Genomic DNA, 22,362 nt, shown 5'->3' with positions numbered 1-22,362 from the left:
GGAGAAACTCAGTTTAGGTGGAAATGTTGAAACACAACTATAATGAAATTGTGTTCTCCCCTCCCTAGGTGCTGGATGGTCTGCTGGCCCAATATGGAACCGTTGAGAACTGCGAACAAGGTAAGATACTGAAGTTATTCTGTTCTATTCATAACCAGTCAGACTTTGCTCTGAACATCTCATCTACAAATCCAATGATAAGGCTTCCTTTACACACTCACTGGGCAAGATTATAATGAGATTCACAGTATTTTTTGCACTTTGCACAATGCTTTTGCACTACAAAAATATCACTCGCTGTTTTATATCCCTGAGACCTGACCGGATCTGCTTTCCCTATCCATCTGAGCTACAAAACAAAAGCATATTCAGAAAGTGTCTCAAAACAGGAGTGCTGATCTAGGATCAGGTCCTACCTGTCCAGGTAATCTTAATCATTAAGAGGCAAAACTGATTTCAGGTCAGCACTCCTACTCTGAGGCGCTTTATGAATAAGGGGCATGATCAGAGTTCTGAGAGTCCTTCTGTAGTCCAAGCACCTCCCTTTGTGAATACAGCTCATTAAGAAATAGCTTGAGTATACCAGTCTACAGGAAACCCTGCAAGAGTGAAGTCTTTATGTCAGTGGTAAATCGCTGCTTCTCAGTCCATCTCTGTCAGCGAATCAGATTTGATCAATGGGATATCCCATGCTCTGTCATAGGTCAATCAATATCATTAACTCTCAGTGCTCAACTGTTCAGGAAATGGGTCTGACAAGGAGGTGGGTTTATAGCCTCTGACTTATGCAATCTCCCCTCCTCTCTCTCTCCTCTCCTCTCTCTCTCTCTCTCTCTCCTCTCACTCTGGCTCCTTTTCTTAGTGAACACAGACAGTGAGACTGCGGTGGTCAACGTCACATATGGAACTCGGGAACATGCCAGACAGTAAGTCTCCCATAGTGCATGATCTTTTCTATATCTCTACTTCCAAATGTACCCACTCCATATCCTTTCACACGTTGCTTATCTGGATGTTTTTGTGTCCATATAATGTATGCCATTTAGCAGACACATTTACCCAGAGGGACTTACGAGTGCATACATTTTACAAAGGCGTGGTCCCAGGAATCAAACCCACTATCCTGGCATTGCAAGCACCATGCTCTGCCAACTGAGCTACGGAGGACCATATGAATGAAGCATATAGAGCTAAATTACACTACCGTTCAAAAGTTTGGGGTCACTTAGAATTTTCCTTGTTTTTGAAAGAAAAGCAATTTTTTTGTACATTCAAACAACATCAAATTGATCAGAAATACAGTGTAGACTTTGTTAATGTTATAAATGACTATTGTAGCTGGAAACGGCTGATGTTTTATGGAATATCTACATAGGCATACAGAGGCCCATTATCAGCAACCATCGCTCCTGTGTTCCAATGGCACATTGTGTTAGCTAATCCAAGTGCATCATTTTAAAAGGCTAATTGATCATTAGAAACCCCTTTTGCAATTATGTTAACACAGCTGAAAATTGTTGTTCTGATTAAAGAAGCAATAGGGTAGACACTCGAATGTACTTGTCCTCTTTCTCAGTTGTGCACCGGGGCCTCGCACTCCTCTTTCTATTCTGGTTAGAGACAGATTGCACTGTTCTGTGAAGGTAGTTGTACACAGCGTTGTACGAGATCTTCAGTTTCCCGGCAATTTCTCACATGGGATAGCCTTCATTTCTCAGAACAAGCATAGACTGACGAGTTTCAGAAGAAAGTTCATTGTTTCTGGCCATTTTGAGCCTGTAATCGAACCAACAAATGCTGATGCTCCAGATACTCAACTAGTCTAAAGAAGGCCAGTTTTATTGCTTCTTTAATCAGAACAACAATATTCAGCTGTGCTAACATAATTGCAAAAGGGTTTTCTAATGATCAATTAGCCTTTTAAAATGATTCACTTGGATTAGCTAACACAACGTGCATTTGGAACACAGGAGTGATGGCTGCTGATAATGGGCCTCTGTACGCCTATGTAGATATTCCATAAAAAAATCTGCAGTTTCCAGCTACAATAGTCATTTACAACATTAACAATGTCTACACTGTATTTCTGATCAATTTGATGTTATTTTAATGGACAAAACATTTGCTTTTCTGTAAAAAACAAGTACATTTGTAAGTGACCCCAAACTTTTGAACGGTAGTGTATGTCCTAATTTTTCTCAATATTTGAACACTTTAATACTTGATAAGAGATCCTAGCTGTTTGAATCTTTGTCAAACTCCACATGTTGATGCATGATACACTACATGACCAAAGGTATGTGGACACCTGCTCATCGAAAATCTAATTCCAAAATCACGGGCATTAATATGGAGTTGGTCCCCTCTTTGCTTCTATAACAGCCTCCGTCCTTCTGGGAAGGCTTTCCACTAGATGTTGGAATATTGCTTCGGGGACTTGGTTCCATTCAGCCACAAAAAGTATTAGTGGGGTCGGGCACTGATGTTTGGCGATTATACCTGGCTTGCAGTCGGTGTTCCATTTCATTCCAAAGGTGTTCGATGGGGCTGAGGTCAAGGCTCTGTGCAGGCCAGTCAAGTTCTTACACACTGATCTCGACAAACCATTTCTGTATGGACCTCGCTTTATGCACGGGGGCATTGTCATGCTGAAACCGGAAAGGGCCTTCTCCAAACTGTTGACACAAAGTTGGAAGTACAGAATCTTCTAGAACGTGATTGAATGCTGTAGCGTTAAGATTTCCCTTCACTGGAACTAAGGGGCCTATGAAAATAATCCCCAGATGTTCCTCCTCCACCAAACTTTACAGTTGGCACTATGCATTGGGGCAGGTAGTGCTCTCCTGGCATCCGCCAAACACATGGCACTTATCATAAGAGTAGGGGTGTTAACCCTGGTGTCCTGGCTATATTCCCAATCTGGCTCTCATACTATGATGGTCACCTAATCATCCCCAGCTTACAATTGGCTCATTCATCCCCCCTCCTCTCCCCTGTAACTATACCCCAGGCCGTTGCTGTAAATGAATACGTATTCTCAGTCAACTTACCTGGTAAAATAATGGTTAAATAAAAAAATACAAAATTACAGTTGACCGGTGCAGCTCTAGCGGGGCAGAAATTTGATGAACTGACTTGTTAGAAACGTGGCATCCTATGACGGTATCAAGTTAAAAGTCACTGAGCTCTTCAGGAATGCCATTCTACAGGTAATGTTTGTCTATGGCGATTGCATGGCTGTATGCTTGATTTTATGCACCTGTCAGCAACGGGTGTGTCTGAAATCGACTCATTTGAAGGGATGTCCACATACTTTTGTATATATAGTGTATATATCACTCGCTTGACCTCTAGTGGTATGATAGTAGGACTGCAGTTGAGGATTGCGCTGCCCTGCAACGTGAACAATTATCAAAGATATTAAAGATGAACTACTCACGTGCAGGCGATGAATTTGGCCGTAGTAGGAGGTTTCACTTAAGAAAAGCATTGTTTTGAGACATTTGGCTTTTAGGTCCAGGTTCAAATTTTTGGGGGAGTAAAAACAGATCATCATTATAGAAAGGTATTCAGAAAACCTCATGGGTGAAAGACACAAACCACGGGAATTCTTTCTTTCTCTTTCGTCATCCATAAAAATGACAATTTCTAGTTTTGCTGATATTCTCGATGTATAATTAAATGTGAAATCTAACATCTACCTGTTTCTCCCAGGGCAATCCAGAAGCTGAACGGCTACGAGTTTGAGAACAATTCCTTGCGTGTCTCCTACATCCCAGATGAGACGTCTGATGTCGACTCCCAACACGGCCCAGACAATAGTCGTCGCCCCAGTTACGGGCCCCGAGGAACCCGTGGCGGTTCCCCGGGCTCAGGCATGCCCTCAAAACACCAGCACGCTGACATCCCCCTCCGACTCCTGGTGCCCACCCAATACGTGGGGGCCATCATCGGCAAGGAGGGTGCCACCATCCGCAACATCACCAAACAAACCCAGAGCAAGTAAGTACCAATATGAGTTGACCAATATAGTAGTAACAGATGAGTACCAGATCAAGTGAGTGCAAGTCAGGCCATACCGGTGACTTGTTGCTAGAATAGACAGAGCAAAGCCATTACTGTTATGAAGCTTTACATTACATTTTACATTTTAGTCATTTAGCAGACACTCTTATCCAGAGAGACTTACAGTAGTGAATGCATACATTTAATACATTTTTTTCCGTACTGGTCCTCCGTGGGAATCGAACCCACAACCCTGGCATTGCAAACACCATGCTCTACCAACTGAGCCACACGGGACCAATCCCATCTTTGTTAAGGCTTTGAAAGTGATTATGAAAATGTACTGGGAGCATTGCACAACCCAAAGGGCTTTCGATTGAATTTAAACAAACCAAAAGTGGTGGAAATTGCTGTCTTCACCCTGCTCACCGATTTGTGAACACAATACTGTATGGCCAAACGGACTTTCCTACGTTTTCTGTCCCTGCTGCTAGAATCGACGTCCATCGCAAAGAGAATGCCGGCGCAGCTGAGAAGCCAATCAGCATCCACTCCACCCCTGAGGGCTGCTCCTCTGCCTGCCGTATGATCCTGGACATCATGCAACAGGAGGCTAAGGACACAAAGACGTGAGTGCAGTGTCCATGAAGCAGCTGTCAAACCTGCACAGTGTGAAAACTTTAAAGTGACCCTCCAGCTATTTCGTAACCTTTCCCATAAAAACAAAATGGTATCTCCAATTGTGCTAGGGGTGAACGTTTATGCATGCAGTTAGGAAACGGTATATTTGATTTTCTTCTGCGTTTAATCTCATACTGTGTTCTCCTCATCCTCTCAAGTGCCGAAGAAGTACCCCTGAAGATCCTGTCTCACAATAACTTTGTAGGCCGACTGATCGGCAAGGAGGGGCGCAACCTGAAGAAAGTGGAGCAGGACACCGACACCAAGATCACAATCTCCCCGTTAGTCACACACATCTAAAAACATACACACACACACACAAACACATCAACACACATCATGAAACACACGGGTCCCTGGATATGTTTATGTAGAGCTGCCATGGTCCATTCGGAAAGATCATGCACCATGTGATGGAAACATATGACTATATCCAATGACTGAGACTGATCAAATGTACTGAGTTGTTTCTTCATTATTGTAGTCTCCAATGATCAACTATGGTTGATTAACAACGTTCCTCGTTATTTTCCTCCCTCTGCTCCTCTCCCCATCACCTTTCTGCTTCTTCTTTCATCTTATTTCTCATTCTCCCTGCTCTTCCTGTTTCTTATCTTTCTCCTTTTCCACTTGACCTCTCCCTCTTTCCTCTTCTCCTCTTTCACCTCTCCCACCCTGTCTCTTCCTTCCCTCCGCTCCTGTTTGAAGACTCCAGGACCTGACTGTGTACAACCCAGAGAGGACCATCACAGTGAAGGGACCCATCGAGGCCTGTTGTCTGGCCGAGACAGAGATCATGAAGAAAGTGCGTGAGGCCTATGACAATGACATGGCCGCCATGAATGTGAGTCAATGCTCAATAAAGTTACTGGCCTCCAATTCTCTTCAAAACACAATGGTTTCTCACATAGATATTTCCCCTGCCCCTTGGCACTTTAGGTTTCCACCTGTATTTGTTGACTTTCGTAGCGAGAAACGCACATGCAGTCATTGTCACATGCACTCAAACTATCATGCATTCTCAGATCAGTTCCTTCGGCACTTACCTGCTTCTTGTCTCCAGCAACAGACTCATCTGATTCCCGGACTGAACCTTGGAGCGCTTGGACTTTTCCCCCCTTCCGGTTCAATGCCCCCTCCCCCATCAGGCAACTCTGCATCCCCCTACGGCTCTTTTGGGGTAAGTGCACAGGCTTTTATCTAAGCTAGTTGTGTTCCAGTCATTGAGCTTTAGTTTAGTTGGCTGTGTTTGCAAACGCTGATGCTAGCTTTCACAAACATTACCTCTGTCTGCCTCAGGGTTGGGTTGTGGTGTGGTAATAACCTCTAGATCAGCGGGTCAGATATTGGTTGGGCTGTGGTCAAGTAGTGATATAGTTGTAACTGTTTCATATCACCCTACAGGCCCCTGAGCAGGAGACAGTCCATGTGTACATCCCTGCCCAGGCGGTAGGAGCTATTATTGGCAAGAAGGGACAGCATATAAAACAGCTGAGCCGCTTCGCTGGAGCATCAATCAAGGTGAGAGATTTACTAGTATACACAGACATTCACTCACACAAGGAAATTGGTCAATGAGGAAAGATAATGCATTAAGCTGATGTAAATAGTGCATTTCATCACCGCTCTGAAACTGATTAGAAAAAAACGATGACTTTTTGAGACACCTATACTTGTACATATCATGTAAAGGACGTCACACTGCTTGCTTAGCGAGTACCACTTCCTTCTGATTCGGCCCATACCTGCCTAAAACTAGGGACCTCTGCTTTGCTAGCACACGTGACCGCCCTCCTTAAGCGTCTTGCCGGTCGGTGCCATGTGAAGTAAGTTTCGCACATCCCCATGTGCCAAAGACCTCTATCTATGTGGTTTAAGTTGACCTTCATATCTTTTCCTCTCCAGATTGCCCCAGCTGAGGCTCCTGACTCCAAGATGCGAATGGTCATTGTAACTGGCCCACCTGAGGCCCAGTTCAAGGTACAGTAGAATGGGAGCATGATCAGACAATTTATTTTTCAGCCCCTGTTTGTCATAGTGTTCATATCAGTGTCCAGAACTGGGAGCCCTCTTCTTGGTGTTTGCATCTTTCTTTGTGTGTGGTCTCTGCTTGCCTGTCCTGCCTTCTCTTCCTCCAACCTGTATTATCCTACTTTTAGCCTTACACTCTTCCTCTCCTTCATACTCTCTTTTTTTCCTTCAAATCCCTGTTGAAGTCACATGTCAAGCCATAGGTGTAGTTACTTTTCGATGTCAAACTGACGTTTGACTCTTTGTCGCCACCTCAGGCTCAGGGCAGGATTTATGGCAAACTGAAGGAGGAAAACTTCTTTGGGCTAAAGGAGGAAGTGAAGCTGGAGACACACATCAAGGTAGCCGCTGCCGCTGCCGGCCGAGTCATCGGAAAAGGCGGAAAGACGGTGAGTGTAGAGGGTCTTCTCTTGGTCCTTTTCAGGTTGCATCCCGTTCTGTTTTTGGCATAGCTTGTACCCTTTATTACAATCAATTCTGTTCCTATATTTCCTTGTGGCTATCCTCTCCTGAGCTAGAATAACTGAGCATAGGACCACTACTCACTATAAACAGTCATGTTAGTTTTAACTAAGTGCAAATCACTAACAAAACATTCTTATTCCTCAGGTGAATGAGCTTCAGAACCTCACTGCAGCTGAGGTAGTGGTCCCTCGCGAACAGACCCCAGACGAGAATGACCAGGTTATTGTCAAGATCATCGGCCACTTCTACGCAAGCCAGGTGAGGATCTCCTAGTCCTCACTCTCTTTCACAAGCTGCCTATAGAAGTTGGATATAGAACCTACCAAGATTTGAAGAGGCCCCAACCTCTCCTCATCATTTCCATCAACAGTTTCTCCAGTACTCTTCCGTCTCCTCACTTGCTCACTCATATGTTGTTGTCTCTCTTGCAGTTGGCCCAAAGGAAGATCAGGGACATTCTTACACAGGTCAGGCAGCAGCAGAAGGGAGGCATGGGGGAGCGCCAGGGGGAGCGCCAGGGGGAGCGCCAGGGGCCACACCCCAGCCAGGTCTTGTCTGAGATGGGGCCCTCCCAGGGACTGGCACAGGAGCCCCGGCCTCAGAGAAAGTGACGGGGCAGAGGGACCTTACCGGACGGACAGACAGAAAAACGGATGGAGGATAGATGAACAGACGGATAAAAGAGAGCGACACACGGACCCAGCGATAGACAGGGAGAGATGCGAGTCAAACTGAGTCAGAGAGAGGAAACGCCTGAGAGATGACAAAGTTTAGAGAGGATAAAAAGAGAGGAAAAGTAAACTTAGAGAAACAGAGACCAGATGCCAGGCCAGAGCGACTGACTAGGAATGGTGAGTTGTTTGGAGGATGTGGCAGGTAGAGGCCTCCTTTTGTGTTTCAGAGAGGGTCTCTCTCACACCAATGGGGGGCATTTGGTTCTCCTCATATGGAGAGTGACTACTCTCCCTGATCACACTTGGATGGGCCAGCCTACTTGATACTAAACCCACACTGAGCTGTTAACCATCTCCAGCCAGTCCGATATTTTAAGGGTGTTTTTTTTTAAGATAAAGATATATGTATAGAAATGTTTATTCAGAGGTATTATTAATAGAATGCAGTGATCGGGAGCCGGGAGAGGGGGCCGGGAAGCCATTGCAGTGGGGGCGGGGTCATGGATTAGGTGACCGTTCGTCAGCCAATGAAAGTTCAGCAGAGGGGCCGCAGTTGTTAACACTGCTCTTTGACTCCTTCGTAGAAAACTACAAAGAAAAAAATAAAATATGAGGTTGTAAATAGAATCTTCATGAAATGTAATGAAATGCTGCCCTCGATCGCCTTGCCTTTTGGGGTCGCCTCGAGACTCAGGTCTGCCTCGTTTCCGAGGCACTGTTTGTTCCTGAGGTCCCGATAGGCGTCTGGTGGTCAGAGCAGTGAGAGATCAGTAAGTGCGTGGAGGCCGCGGCTAGTCCTGCAGTTCTATTGCAGAGGCTTAGCTCCGAGACGCGGACGAGAACAACCGTTAACTAGCTAGCCATGCTCGCTGGCGAGCGGCCCACGCCTAAACGGCATATTTTATATATATTATATATATATGATATGTGAGTTAACCCGGTCCCTCGGGAGAATGAATTGAGGGCAAGGAGAAATACTGTGGACAGTTGAGCCAGATATGTAGCAGTCCTGCAATGACTGACAGACAAGAGGTCTTATTTGATTTTGCTCATTGCCTTTTTCATGCTCAGACCCAATTTAGACCAAAACTGGTTCTTTGGAATCCCCTGTGTGTTCTGGATTTTGTTTTATTGGATCTACGAAAACATTAAAAACTAAATCCATTGGTTAATTTGATACCAAGCAGGATTGAACCCATACTTACTGTGGTCACAAACGAGTTAGGAGACCAGATGGAATCAAAAACAGTACACACAGTGGTCTTTGAGGACCACGACTGCATGGGTCAGGTGAGTTGATCCACAGTCCTTTCCTCTAGATGGAAAGGTAATAACAGTTAGTGGGGAATGGCTTCTTCTCGCTCTCTCTCCCCTCCGCTGAAGGCCTGCTGGTGACGCTTCCAGACCCCACCTAATGAAGGAGGGGTAGAAGCATGGGGCGCTCTCACCGTTACTAGAAAAGATTAGATAAAATGAAATAAAAAATAAAAACCTACCTCAGGGTATTGTTACCTCAGTATTCCTAACTTCTTTTTTTTGCTTGCTGGTGTTTTATATAAAGCTGATAGTCCTGAATATTTTTTATTTTTTTAAGGAAAGAAAAATACTTTTTTTAGGTTTTGTCTTGTTGCTTTGGTTATTTTTTTCTGTTTTTTTTTGTGTGACTTTTATTTTGAAAATCAGAATGACCCAGAGGTGATGCCCCAGAAGAAAAAGTGAAATCAGCCAACAATGGCCAGGTGATATAGGACCATGTCATGTGTTGTCATGCCTGCTTTGGGGGCAGCCTCTGGCTCTTCTGAAGTATGATTGGAGCATTCGGTCTTTAAAATCAGAGTATTGGCCAATGGGGAATGGCGCTGTTAGTCAAGAGGGTCTCTGGGCACATTTTGGTCCATACCAGACCATGGGTGTGGGTTATGATCAGGTCCCGGTAATTATGTTTTTGACATGGTCAAAAGGTTATTTATGATTATATATGTTTGTCATACAAGCTATAATTTGTTATACTGCTGAACTAGAATACTGACAGCATGACAGGACAGGTTTTTGAGGCAGAATTCCCATGATATGACTATGACCACTGTGTATCCGAGGCCCTCTTGTCTGTTTCATGATGACATCAGCTTAATGCGCAGAATGTTTACTTACATGTTGCAGTCCATCTTTAGTGCTGTGCCAGAGAAATGTTGATGTAAGACTGAAGGGCGTTCAATCTGTCCCCTTACTCTGAAAACACTGAATGTGAATATTTATTAGCTCTGTGCACTGACCAATAAGCCTCAGCCCTCCCCATTTCTCATGATCTTGATCTGTGAATGTGATCGTGTGTGGGTTTGGGTGTTAGTGTTTTTTTTTGTTTATTGGTTTTAAGTGTTAAATTTTTTTGTGGGGGAAGTGGTGGGGTGTAAAAAAAGCAGAAAAAAGTAGAAAGAGAACCTATGGACTCGTTTGTCTTTCAACAAACAGAGGGGTGTTCAAAAACCTTTTAAAAATGGGAGCAAAAAACAAGGAAGTTGAAAGAAATGCATAAAATAAATAGATTCAACCTGTTCATAAGATGTAAAAGGAAACCGATCACCAGACTTTTGTATTTTTTGAAATAACTATGGGGGAAAAATGATGAAGAAATGATGGAAAAGCCGAAGAGTAAAAAGTTCCAGGTCACTGATTGACACTGCCAGATAGCATCATTTCCATAGCCTGAGCTACTCACTAACCACATCCAGTAGACGGGCCAGCGGCTTTGAAACATACTTTCTTACCATCGACAGGTGAAAGTCTATTCTACTGTTTATGCTTCCATTTTTTTTTCAAGAGACGGCAACTTCTTGTTTTGCCATGGCAAGAGCTGACTTCACATGTTTAGAGGTCTCCTTGGCAACGAGCATATGACTCCATGTCATGTGGGGTACAAATGCTCCTCAGAAGTTTCAGTCTCTTTCCGACCCATAGAGCTCTGTTCACAAACACCAAGACACACTATTTTGGATTATTCAGACTGCAGCCATTTTTTTTGTATATTTTTTTTTTTGTATACAGCAAGCTTTATTTGGACATGACATCTGGTTAAATACTGTTACACTAATTGAATAATGTAAACAACTAAATATTGAAATGACAGAGAACCTCCAGGGCTTTTTAAAACTTGATGCAATTTAGTAACGGAGGCGTAGAAGAGTGACAGGAGATGGGCCAATCTTTTGTGGAAAGCGGGGGAGGGACTATTATCTACTATGTCAGAGACTGACATACAAATAGCGTACCCTTGTTTGACGTACAAGAATTGCCTATTTATGTTAGGTCACTGGAAATGCAACTGTATACCATATAGTCCAGTCAAAGTAGACTTAACATCACACACGTAACCTCCTCCCCTCTAGTCTTCTTTCACTATCTCACCACCCTGGTTTAAGATCCTTCTACTCACACTCTCTTACTACCAGGATTTTATTTGTACTTTTCTGTACTTCACAGGACTAGGAGGACCTTTTTAAAAAATCGTTTCATTTTGGGGAGTTGAGGGGAACTACGGAGTCCTCCACCCTCTCTTACGCTGGCCTCGATTGTGTTCGTTTTCTCACTTCTGTTCAGATGTTTCTAGTTTTATTACATATACTTTTTTCAATTTGTTTCCGTTGCTTTAGTTTGGAAAAATTGCTGATTACATTTTTTTCTGATCATATTTTTTAATGCACAGATCTCTTAAACAGCTACTAAATAAATACAAAATGCTAACATGTAACGCATTACATGATGTAAGTAATAACTGTGCCAAACACAAGTTTTTATACTCAAAAAGAGAAAGAATAAGAATTTGGTTCTATCTGTAATGGATGACACCTGGTCTGTTCACTGAGTGGCTTACTCTTCAGGCCTCACACTTTGAAGCACTATAACATGAAATCCATGCTCGTTGTCTGTGGCAAAGCGAATGGCTCACTATTGTGTCCACAAACAAAATTTCTCTCATGTCTGAACTGAAGTCCTTTTTTATGCAATTTGAGTGATATGTTGACAAGCTATATTCATGGTCAACATTTGGCATGTGGACTGTTGTTTATCCACTTACAAAACAAAGCCACAACAAGATGACAAAACTCTTTTGAAACTTCCCATCAAAGCTTGTAGCTTCGCATATTGATGACAGATTCAATGACGGCTATGATTATTGAAACAAAGATGCACACCACAATGGTTTTTTCCTCATTGGTAGACTCTGGTCTTCACTTAAACGAAACATCATAGATGGGTGCTACAAAGATGAAACAAACCTCACACATAACTGGGAACGCTACCTCAAGACTTAGCCATAAGATTGTTTTTATCAACCAGACAAGAGCAAACAGTGCATGTTACAGTATTTTCTTTCACTCACTTTAATTTATTTTTTTATTTTCATTTACCTCTCCGGCTTAGAGTTGGGACTGTAAAAATACAAATAAATACAGAGGGTGAAGTGGGGTGCAGGAGCAGGGAGGGGGAGGACTATGTGTGGGGAGTGACTGGGTCTATTATGGACATCCTCTAGTAAGCCTGGGACATGTTGGTTTGAGTGATAAGGGGGCACTGAGGATTGGAACAAAGTGAATACATGGGAAACTAAACCCTTTGTGGCTCTTTTGGTGGAGCAGGGTTGTTCGGTCTCTCTTGAATGAGAACCCGAGGCCCCTGAAATTGCTTCTATCCCTCAGTAGATACACCACACTCTGTGCCTGTTCCACATTTCTCCGTGACCCCTTCGGATAACCAGCTCCCCCATAGGCCCTCACCTTGGGGTCCTGAGACCCAGTGTCCCACCCTCCTCCTCCCACAGTCCTCCTCTAGCTCTGCCCCTCTTCCACCATCTCTCCCTTTGTCTTCACTTCCTGAATCAAAGGGCACGATACCTGTAACCCTGTAAAAAAATATGATCTACCTCTTCGGAAAAAATAGGTAAAAGGTCAAATTAAAAAAGGAAACAAAAAGTTTAACATTTGAAAATGCTCAAATAAAAAGTAAGTAAATGAATAAATAACTGGGTAGCGGCATCTCCAAATACTGCAGTTCATAGTCTATTAAAGAGAAAGAAAAACTTTAACTTCTTCCAAAGATGATTTTGTTTTCTCTGTTGTTAGAAGTTGTTTTGAAAGGATTATGAAATGGAAAAATTCAAGGGGAGAGATAAACTTAAGTATTTTTTTCTCAAAAAACAAGATAAACAACATTTAATTATCCAATTGCATTTTTGTTCTTCATCAGACTTATGTTTTTAGCCTCAAAATTCTTCATCTTTTTTTGTTTGATTTATTTTCTGATTGCTTTTTCAAATGACATAGGATTGTATTTCTTGTGTTTGGATGCATTAGGATTCTCTCTCTGTGAACTGCAACATAATAACACTCAGTGAATCCTTTCAGAGCAGCATGATGTCTAAACGATTAAATTGTTTATTTTAATTTTTAATGATTCATTTGAAAAGAAAGGACCTGTTTAGCTGGTCAGTCTCCAGAGGAGCTGGAGGAGGAGGACATGAAGAGAGAGAGGCCCATCTATCTAGCTCTTCTCTGCTGCCAGCCCTCCTCCACCTCTGGGGACTTGGCCTTTCAACTTCTGCCTGCCTGATTTCTTTAGTTCTCATCAAGACTTGTTTTAAACTCCTTGTAAACAAAACAGAGCATAGATATGAATGTGTTATTAAAAGACGAGAAAAACGGAACCTGCTTCTGTCTTGTGTGTTTTCTGTGTTGTCTTTTTACTCTATACAGTGCCTCCACCAGCACCTTCTTCACCCACTGTGGTCTTTACAGAAAAACTACAATTTAACCACAGAACTGAACTAGAATAATTTATTATATTTCCATGAGTGGAACACTATTTATCATGTCACATCAGATACCTCGATCAAAGATATCAATTAAGAGTCTAGGAACTCTATGACTATATCTGCATTTTCCTCTGTTTCCTCTGACACACAGAATAATTGTATCATGGGTACACACATGGCTAGGTCAATGTCCTATAATTATTTTTATTTTTTTACAGTCTATGAATTTAGCAGTACCCCCCTCTTATTAAAAAATACCCAGGTCGCACATAACGTTTTGAGAACCATACGTTTCCTAGAGCTTGGTGAGAGCATGGTTGTTCTATGGTTATTTTGCATACAGCCTTCCCACAACTTTCTGGGCACAAAATACCCGGCTAGCACATAACATTCTGAGAACCATATGTTTCTTAAGTGGGAATTTCAACTTTTTCCTCATGGTTCTATTTGAAATGAATATTCTCAGAACATTAAGAACACTTTCCATAAAAACCACAAGAAAAGATTAATAAAGTTCAAATGACGTTCTAAGAATGTAATTTAAAAACATATACATTCCGTTCTCAGCTCCAACAAAACTCTCTTGATCCTCTGTCTTATTAAGTGTGTTTACGTGTGTTGGCCGAGCACACTAATTGGTGACACCTGATCTTAATGAATGATTGTTTCCTTTGAAATGGTGTCTGTTATAATACACATAGCTTGCTGGCTCCATCCTGGTGACGCTGTGGACTAATTCCATGGATAGAGAACAGAAGATCATAGGTTTGAGCATCACTGAAAATTACAATTTTTGCATGATTAATGCCTAAGCAAAATAATTTCCATGTGTCCTATTTGTGCTTGGAGTTCAAAACAGTTAACCCAAACTAAGCTAGCAGTGTTATTCAAAAGTTTTATTAACACTTTCCATGAAAGTTAAGGAAATTATTCTAAAACCTCCAAATAACCTATCATTTCCACTCTCAGAACGTTAAGAAAACCTCCCAGGAAAACCTTCAGGGAACCATGTAAAACATTGTCAGAACCCGATTGCAACCTAAAAATGAACGTTCTCAGAACAAGCTACATTTTTCACTTCCATTCTCATAACATGTAAAACCTTTCAATTTTACCGGTCAGGAAACGTTCCCAGAACCAATGTGAAACCAAAAACGTACATTCCCACAACTTGCAAGGAACCAAATGTGCTAGCTTGGTAGTTTCCTGATTGAAAAATCACTAATTATACCTGTTTAAGAGCAACACTGTGGTGTGTATTTATGTGTAAAGTACTGTTGAGTTCGGTAGTCAGGAGCCTGTGCTGCTAATAAATACATTTGGAAAAAGCAGACCATTTCTAGGCTTTTACATAGATTTCCTTATAAATGTTGCCTTTTATGGCTATGAGAGAAGCCACTCCCTTTTCCATCACGCACTTTCAATCTAATTGGACAATAATCTATCCAATCACATTCCACGTTGTACGGCGGCCGCTCAATTTTGAAAACCAAAATGGCTACTGAGGCTGTTCAAGCGTAAGTCGCCCAAACATTTTTATCAAATGGAATACTCTTATGCAATGTATTTCAACCCTATTCCATAATATCGTGCCTTTCGTTAAATTATGAATCGAGGTAAGGCTTCCTATAATAGCCTAACGTTAGTTAATTATAAATCCCTAAAAATAACTGTCAAGATGATGTGAGTGGCTAGACAAGCAAGCTAGCTAGCTGCTAGTTAGATAACAATTCGGAGTTTGACTCTGAACCATCGTTTCCAGGTTGCTTGAAAGATGCGACCATCTACATTTGGAATTGTACGATGGGGCAGAGCATCAGGAGGGTGGGGAAGCAGAGTTGATGGTGCCCTACCTAACCGTGAGTAGGTTAACAACCTCACCTACTTTAGACACTTTGAAATGCTTGTCCAAACAACTCGTCAAAATGTTGGAGATGGTCAAAGAAAATATATGCATTGCATTAATTACGTTTTATAAGTACTATCTGTGTTGTTGTTCAGGAGAGTCGTAGCAAACAGAAGATTTTGTGCAGACAGTTGTTTGTGCTGGATGACATGATGCAGCTTCTGGAGAGACTGGAGTCAACTGACCAGCTGTTTAATGAACCCTGCTCCCCAAACCCCGGTAACACACAGAGACACACCCAACACACAATCAGCAATCATGCCACTCAAGATATCCTTACTTCCATGGCCTCTGAGTACCATGTAATAGTAATCGGAGGGGTCAGGTCTACCCCAGTGTAGTACTTTTGTAAATGACTGGTCTGCTGTGTTCAGGCAACGAGGCTCACAGGCGCTGGAAGGTCCTGAAGAGTGAATATAAAGAGGGAGTCCAGGAGGTGGAGACACTTATTAGCACCTTACAGGACAGGATGGACAAACTGCACCACAAACGGGACAGACTGACAAACCTGGTCATAGCACTAGAGAAGAAGGTATACACACACACACTCATGATGCACACTCACGGACACACACACTTTAGTCTGTATGGTGACTATGGTTACTTTGTATTAGTCCTGTGCCATGTTTTGGATGTGTAATGTCTTTCCACATCTCTCCCATAGAAAGATCTCAGCCTGCAGATGGGGGAGTCCCTCAAGACGGCCCACAATGCCTTGCGTGTGTGTGAGGGGCAGCTGGCCCAGCTGAGGGCGGAGACAGATGCCACACTGGACCGCTCAGCTGACTGGCAGCACCTGAGAGACGTGTGAGTGACAAGCAGCTCTATCCACCAATCATACATCCTTGCAGAGACGTGTCCTATTTCTACTCTAATTTTCCCTGACTTGAGTCTTGAGACTCCACACTTCCATGTTGTACACTCAGGTATTAGAACTCTCATTCAATTTATCATTTCATAATGAATGTGAGAGATGAAAATTTGCCACGTCTAAAATCAACCCAGAACCCCAAACCTAGCCCCTTGGTAATTCCAAATGAGTGTGGGCACCTGACTGCCCTGCTCCAATCCATACTCACCTCTGTCCCCTGTTGTCTCCCTTCCCCAGCCTGCAGGGCTATGTGGAGGAGACACAAGGGGTGATGCAGTGTAGGCTGTTGTCGGTGGGGTCCTCGGAGCTGTGTGTGGAACTGAGGCCCCCCTCCTGTGGATCCTCCTCCTTCTCTGGCCAGCTGGAGCCTCTCAGACTGACTGTCACTTGGAGCCCTGATGACCACTTCCACCTTCAGGTAAACAACGCAGCTGACTTCCCACCTGGGTGGTATTCACTATGAACCAAACGCTAGCAAACAAAATGTGGAGGGACCTTCCTGAATTTGTCCAATAGAAACTCTCGTTTTTGTTGCAAAAAGTTTTCCGCTTAGAGTAATCGGTTTTCGTTGTAAAACGTTTTGCTACAGTGAGTGACTAATGAATACACTCCTAGTTCAGTTTCCGGTCCCTACACCTCTTTTCCATAGCTCCTTCCCCTGGTCCGGTTCCATCCTAGTTCCTACAACTCTTCTCTTTAGCTCCATCTGAGCCACTTTCCTGGCCCGGTCTCCTAGATGGGGATCATTGTTAGATTTAGCCAAGTAAGATATCTATACAATATTTCTCCGGTTTTGGCATCTATTGAGAAAAGAACAACATTTTGACGCCATTAGTCACAACCCCCACTTTGTCCCCCATCCCCCTCTCAAGGTGTATCAGGGTACTACAGGGCTGTTAGAGGAGTCCATGAAGGGTCGCCTTTCTCACCTCAGTGCTGCCCTGCTGGAGATAATGCAGTGCTACATCAGCCAGGGAGAGATGCTGGCTGAGATCCAGGCCCTGCACTCCAGGTATACACACACACACACAGTGCCTACAAAGATCAGTCAGTTATGATAGAAGTGAGACCCTTGATCTTCAATGATGAAGTGGCATGATGTTTCTTTCTGAGACTGAATCCTTTAACTGTTTGAATTGCTTTACCAGATGATCTGAAGCATTAAAAACAGCCGTCTGACTATATCCCACTGCCTCTCTTTTGGAGAGGGATCATTGAGACACACACACACACTTACAAAAAACGAATGTAAAACAGTTGTATACAGTTGTATCAGATCCACACACAGATCAACAGAGATTTCTGCAAACGAAAACATGCGGAGTAGCACTCAACAACCGTAACTAGCTCAGCTGCGAACCCATCAAAGACAATGTTTTTAATGATCCCTGATAGAATATCTTCACAATATTACTTCTGAACTACTCAGTTCTACTGAAGGTGAGTAGAAGTTGTCAGCAAATATTGAGTTCCTTTCCCATGCATTCTCAATCACACGAGAACACTGTTTATGTTCATAACGTTGCTTATACTCCAACACTTCTAAGCAAGAATTACACTGTGTGAGAGGTTATTCATATCTGTGGACCATTTTCATATTTCAAGCACAATGGCACATGAAGTTTTCTAACATCCAATCTGCTTGCGTTCTTAAACACCTGTTTTTGACATGGTGACAATTTCTCCTGTGTGTAGGTTTGCTATAGACTGGCGTCCAGGCCAGAGACTGCTAGTGTTCCTGAAGACTGGCTCTAGGGTGTGCAACCTGGGGGTGGAGGAGGGCTACCCTTCCAGAGGCACAGCTACACTCATCTCTGTACGCAGGGACGGAGAACTGGTCGACAACGCTGTCCTACAGGTAAAACATTCGCCATTACCTGTTTATTGATGTATTAGGAAAAACTTTTTTTAGAAAAGATAGAGCACTGCCCTTGTTCTTCAAGTTATTATCTACCCTTAAACATGAATTATTTAGTTCTTGAAATTATTAACCCTCTGGGGTCTTAAAAAAAACAAAATTTATTGTTTAATCCACAGCTACGAACAACCATGTAAGTGATGTTGATTTGTACATTCTGTTCCTTTACAATGTGAGACATGTATGTTTGAATTTGCAGCCTCCCCAGAAGACTCCCTCTCTGACAGAGTGGCTGGAGTTCCTCTCCTCCAGTCCGTACATCTGACCATCCTCTCTCTAGTTGACACAGAGGAAGTGGCTGTCTCTCCCCATGGTCACCAAAGGGCGCCCTTACTTCTAATATGTAAATATTAGGAATGTAACAATTCAATATGCATTGATCCTGGTTCAAATGTTTAAGATACTAGTGCATGGTTCTGCAGAACCCCAAACCAATCCAAATTTAGCATGCATCGGTCAGAAAACCAATTTCAAACATTAATCGCCAGTTCACTAATGTTTTTCGCTCATTGTTTTATTCCAGAAATACCTCTTATGTGTTGTGACTGAGTTGATGCGTCCTCTCCTTCAGTTCAGTAGGCTATTGAACTTTTATGCGTGTAACTGCATATGACTGTCAGATAACAACTGTGAACACAGTGCAGGTAGACACAGCTGCTTGCGCCGACTAGAAGTAGGCCTATATATGTTCTTAATAGGCTGTTCATACATCAGCGCAGCACCTTCAGCGTTCAGAGGCTTTGAAAATGGCTTTCTCAATGTCATATCATAGGGTCTATTAGTTGAGTGACAACCATTGTAATTTGCTGGGTCATTGTTACCAAATGCGCTGTAGAATTTATTTATTTTTACTGGGGTTGCGTAGTCTACCGGATTGGACACAACTCGCATCGACCTGCTGATTTGGGGTTTTCAATCGTTCCGATTTTATGTAGATTGTTCAGGTCCCCATAATAAATAGTTTGTTTAAAGAAAAACTACCCAATCAGTGTATTTGGTCATTTATACATGAACAGGGTCATTTCATAAAGGATGCGCATGGTCACATTCACTGGTCAGAGCAGGATAAGCGCTCCAGAACATTAAAAATGGTCTAAACCATTTGCTTTTGAGAAGGGTAAAATCCAACGCTGCATGATATAATAATTGCCATTATATTAAATGCCATGCTAATTTGTAAAGATAATTATTGACATAGTACAAGCTCAACATATTTTATCTGGCGAAATGACAAGTTAATGAGTGGGTAATGGTGATTGCAGATTAAAAAAAAAAAAAATGTAAAGTGGGGGGGGGGACAAAACATACATTTCCCTCACCCCTAATCTGATGATAGTGGGTTGGTAGATGTCTGCTCTATGGCTCAGCTCATGTGCCTATACCATTGACACACAGACACTAACAGAGGGCCTCTCAGTTTATAGAAGTAATCTCAGCTCAGAGGCCCAGCTCCTGCACTCCAATCATTATCAGATATGACTTTAAAATGGAAAATTTCATGTGTTTATACAACAAGAAATAAATACTGGATAGAACTCAATCCCATCAATTAATTTCCCTAATCCAGGTATTCCCAAACTGGGGTAGGCACAAAGCCATTGGGGGTTCGCCAAATAAAAATGTGATTCACATTTAAAAAAAAAAAAAAATAATATATATATATATACACACACACATATTTAAATTAAATTCTTCACATTTTCAAAGTCAATTTATATTTTCCAACGGGGCTATACATTTGGGTGAGGTTTTTCTCACCCGAGTAGCCTCGTTTCACTGCCAAAAATAAAATTAAACCGTCTAGTATTCAGCGAAATAACAACACACAATGTCAAATACAGGTAGCCTAGTCAAATAATTAACATCCAATCACATTAACCGTTACTCTCTCGCGGGAATTCCAGTAACGGGCCGTATGTAGCTTAACATAGCTGCTGCTCATTCCGTTTGCTCGAATATTGATAAATGGTTAAAGTAGTAAGGCCCGCGTCCATAGACACATATCAGCTCTACTGGTAGTACTGCTACTAGTACTGCTACTACCAGCAGTACTACACCTGCACCTGTCGATGACACAGGTTGTTCTGCTTCCACGAGCACATCCAATGCTAGCATCAGTAATTCTACATTTGTTGTTAGCCTAGCTAGCATGGACACTGACAGTTGTGAATCTGATGCAGCCGAAGAGCTACTGCCCCCTTACCCGGGAAAGCACCGAACAACAGACAGGGACGTTGGACCATCGAAGAGCCGCAAATATGATGAGAACTACATTGATTTGCGGTTCACTTATATTTGGAGTAGTGCTTTCCTCAACCACAGTGTGTTATGTGTGCAAAAGTACTATCTCACTACTCTATGAAACCTTCACTGTTGACATTTAGAAACAAAACATGCCAATTTGAAAAATCAGCCACGGGAGTTTTTTGAGCGAGAATTAAGACATCTTTCGAGTAGTAAGACATGTATAAAAGCAACAGATACCACTAATAATAAGGGGCTAGAAGTGTCTTATATGGTGAGCTACCGAGTGACTAGGACAGGCAAGTCCCATACTATTGTGGAGGACTTAATTCTTCCTGCTGCCGCGGATATGGCTGGGACAATGCTGGGGGAAAAGGTAAAAAAAAAAAAAAACTATACAGATAATGCCTTCATCAAACACTGTTTCGCGATGCATCAGTGACATGGCAGGAGATGTTTTGAAACAATTTCTGCTTTGCATACTAGCCAGTGAATTATATGCTGGACGAGTCGACAGACGTGGCGGGCCTGGCACAGCTCCTGGTATATGTTCACTATGTTTATGGGGGGTCAATTAAGGAAGACATCCTCTTCTGGAAACCAGGACAACAGGAGAGGATATTTTTAAAGTACTGGACAGCTTTGTGACATCAAATGGACTTTGGTGGTCAATATGTGTTGGTATCTGTACTGATGGCGCAAAAGCCATGACAGGGAGACATAGTGGAATGGTAACGTGTGTGCAAGCAGTTGCTCCCGACTACACTTGGGTACACTGCAGCATCCATCGAGAGGCTCTTGCTGCCAAAGGAATGCCTGACAGCTTGAAAGAAGTTTTAGACACTACAGTGAAAATGGTTAACTTTGTTAAAGCAAGGCCCCTGAACTCGTGTGTTTTCTGCACTATGCAATGATATGGGCAGCGACCATGTAACGCTTTTACAACATACAGAAGAAGTGCGCTGGTTATCAAGGGGCAAGGTATTGACACATTTTTTAAAATTGAGAGACGAGCTTAAAGTTTTCTTTATGGACCATAATTTTCCCTTGTCTGACTGCTTGCATGATGACGAGTTTCACACGACTGGCCTATCTGGGTGATGTTTTTTCTCGCCTGAATGATCTGAATCTAGGATTACCGGGACTATCCGCAACTATATTCAATGTGCGGGACACAATTGAGGCTATGGGTAACCCTTGTGTTGTCTTAAGGGTCAAAATGACTCGCCACTATGTTCAACAGCAGAGAACCCCCTAAATGATATTTTTTCAACTTGACTTTTCCTAGAGTGACCACAACATTAGAAAAAGTGAAACATCGCCTTTGTTCATATTTCCGTGAAAGCTGTTCACCACCAGGGTACAAAGATTGTCTTAGGGTCATTTTTGACCCGGCAGTTATAAAGTCATTTACACACACACACACACACAATGAGAAATTGAGATTATTTGTTACACTTATTGAACTCAGACAAAACTTAAACTTTCTTGTGCATGTGCAGCATCTCCCCTCCATGACCCCACCCATGACTCAAGTTCACAGACAAAATAAAAACAATTTCGGACAAAATAAACATTTCTTGAAAGCGTTGTTTACTAATGGGGAATGCAGTCAGAGGCTGTAAAGGTGCTGCAGATTATATTTCTCTCTTTGCTGAAGCCATGAGTGCGCGTTTCAGTGCCCAACAGGTCGTAGATCAGATTTTTTTTCTTCAGATGTCCAGGATGAGCAAGAGAACAATGATTTAGAAGAGGTGTTAT

At 42.5% G+C, this 22,362-nt stretch overlaps 2 protein-coding genes across 5 annotated transcripts in view; both read left to right on the top strand.

The window, feature by feature from the left end:
- Window positions 1-13,554, top strand: part of LOC106607494 (insulin-like growth factor 2 mRNA-binding protein 1) — a 57,381-nt gene extending 43,827 nt beyond the window's left edge. The window contains exons 4-15 of one of the 3 annotated variants that reach the window (XM_014204493.3): window positions 69-120; window positions 872-926; window positions 3,715-4,002; window positions 4,500-4,634; window positions 4,845-4,967; window positions 5,395-5,530; window positions 5,750-5,866; window positions 6,091-6,207; window positions 6,592-6,666; window positions 6,975-7,106; window positions 7,327-7,440; window positions 7,614-13,554. In XM_014204493.3, coding sequence (XP_014059968.1) covers window positions 69-120; window positions 872-926; window positions 3,715-4,002; window positions 4,500-4,634; window positions 4,845-4,967; window positions 5,395-5,530; window positions 5,750-5,866; window positions 6,091-6,207; window positions 6,592-6,666; window positions 6,975-7,106; window positions 7,327-7,440; window positions 7,614-7,793 — 1,524 coding nt within the window. In that variant the 3' untranslated portion in view covers window positions 7,794-13,554. Of the gene's footprint in view, window positions 1-68; window positions 121-862; window positions 927-3,714; window positions 4,003-4,499; window positions 4,635-4,844; window positions 4,968-5,394; window positions 5,531-5,749; window positions 5,867-6,090; window positions 6,208-6,591; window positions 6,667-6,974; window positions 7,107-7,326; window positions 7,441-7,613 lie in introns of all 3 variants that reach the window. The other 2 variants (XM_014204492.3, XM_014204491.3) reach the window with 2 other exon arrangements.
- A 1,577-nt stretch (window positions 13,555-15,131) lies between these two features.
- LOC106607495 (uncharacterized) lies at window positions 15,132-19,337 on the top strand. 2 transcript variants are annotated; one of them, XM_014204494.3, is made up of 9 exons: window positions 15,132-15,179; window positions 15,425-15,521; window positions 15,664-15,787; window positions 15,943-16,100; window positions 16,233-16,375; window positions 16,677-16,857; window positions 17,312-17,451; window positions 18,135-18,297; window positions 18,557-19,337. In XM_014204494.3, exons 1-9 carry the CDS (start codon window positions 15,157-15,159, stop codon window positions 18,620-18,622), a joined length of 1,095 nt encoding a protein of 364 aa, XP_014059969.1. In that variant the 5' UTR covers window positions 15,132-15,156; the 3' UTR covers window positions 18,623-19,337. The 2 variants fall into 2 exon arrangements, with proteins under 2 accessions (XP_014059969.1, XP_014059970.1); XM_014204495.3 differs by having other exon boundaries at window positions 15,164-15,278.
- The last annotated feature ends 3,025 nt before the right edge of the window (window positions 19,338-22,362 follow it).

The sequence above is a fragment of the Salmo salar genome, chromosome 06 (genome assembly GCF_965601325.2).
Source record: "Salmo salar chromosome 06, fSalSal1, whole genome shotgun sequence".
Taxonomy (NCBI): domain Eukaryota; kingdom Metazoa; phylum Chordata; class Actinopteri; order Salmoniformes; family Salmonidae; genus Salmo; species Salmo salar.
This window is presented reverse-complemented; position numbering and strand designations above follow the sequence as displayed.

Coding starts and splice junctions, on each gene's coding strand:
- LOC106607495 (XM_014204494.3), top strand. CDS start 15,157: ATGGCTACTGAGGCTGTTCAAGC. Junction 15,788..15,942: donor ACCCTGCTCCCCAAACCCCG/GTAACACACAGA, acceptor TGCTGTGTTCAG/GCAACGAGGCTCACAGGCGC. Junction 16,101..16,232: donor TCATAGCACTAGAGAAGAAG/GTATACACACAC, acceptor TCTCTCCCATAG/AAAGATCTCAGCCTGCAGAT.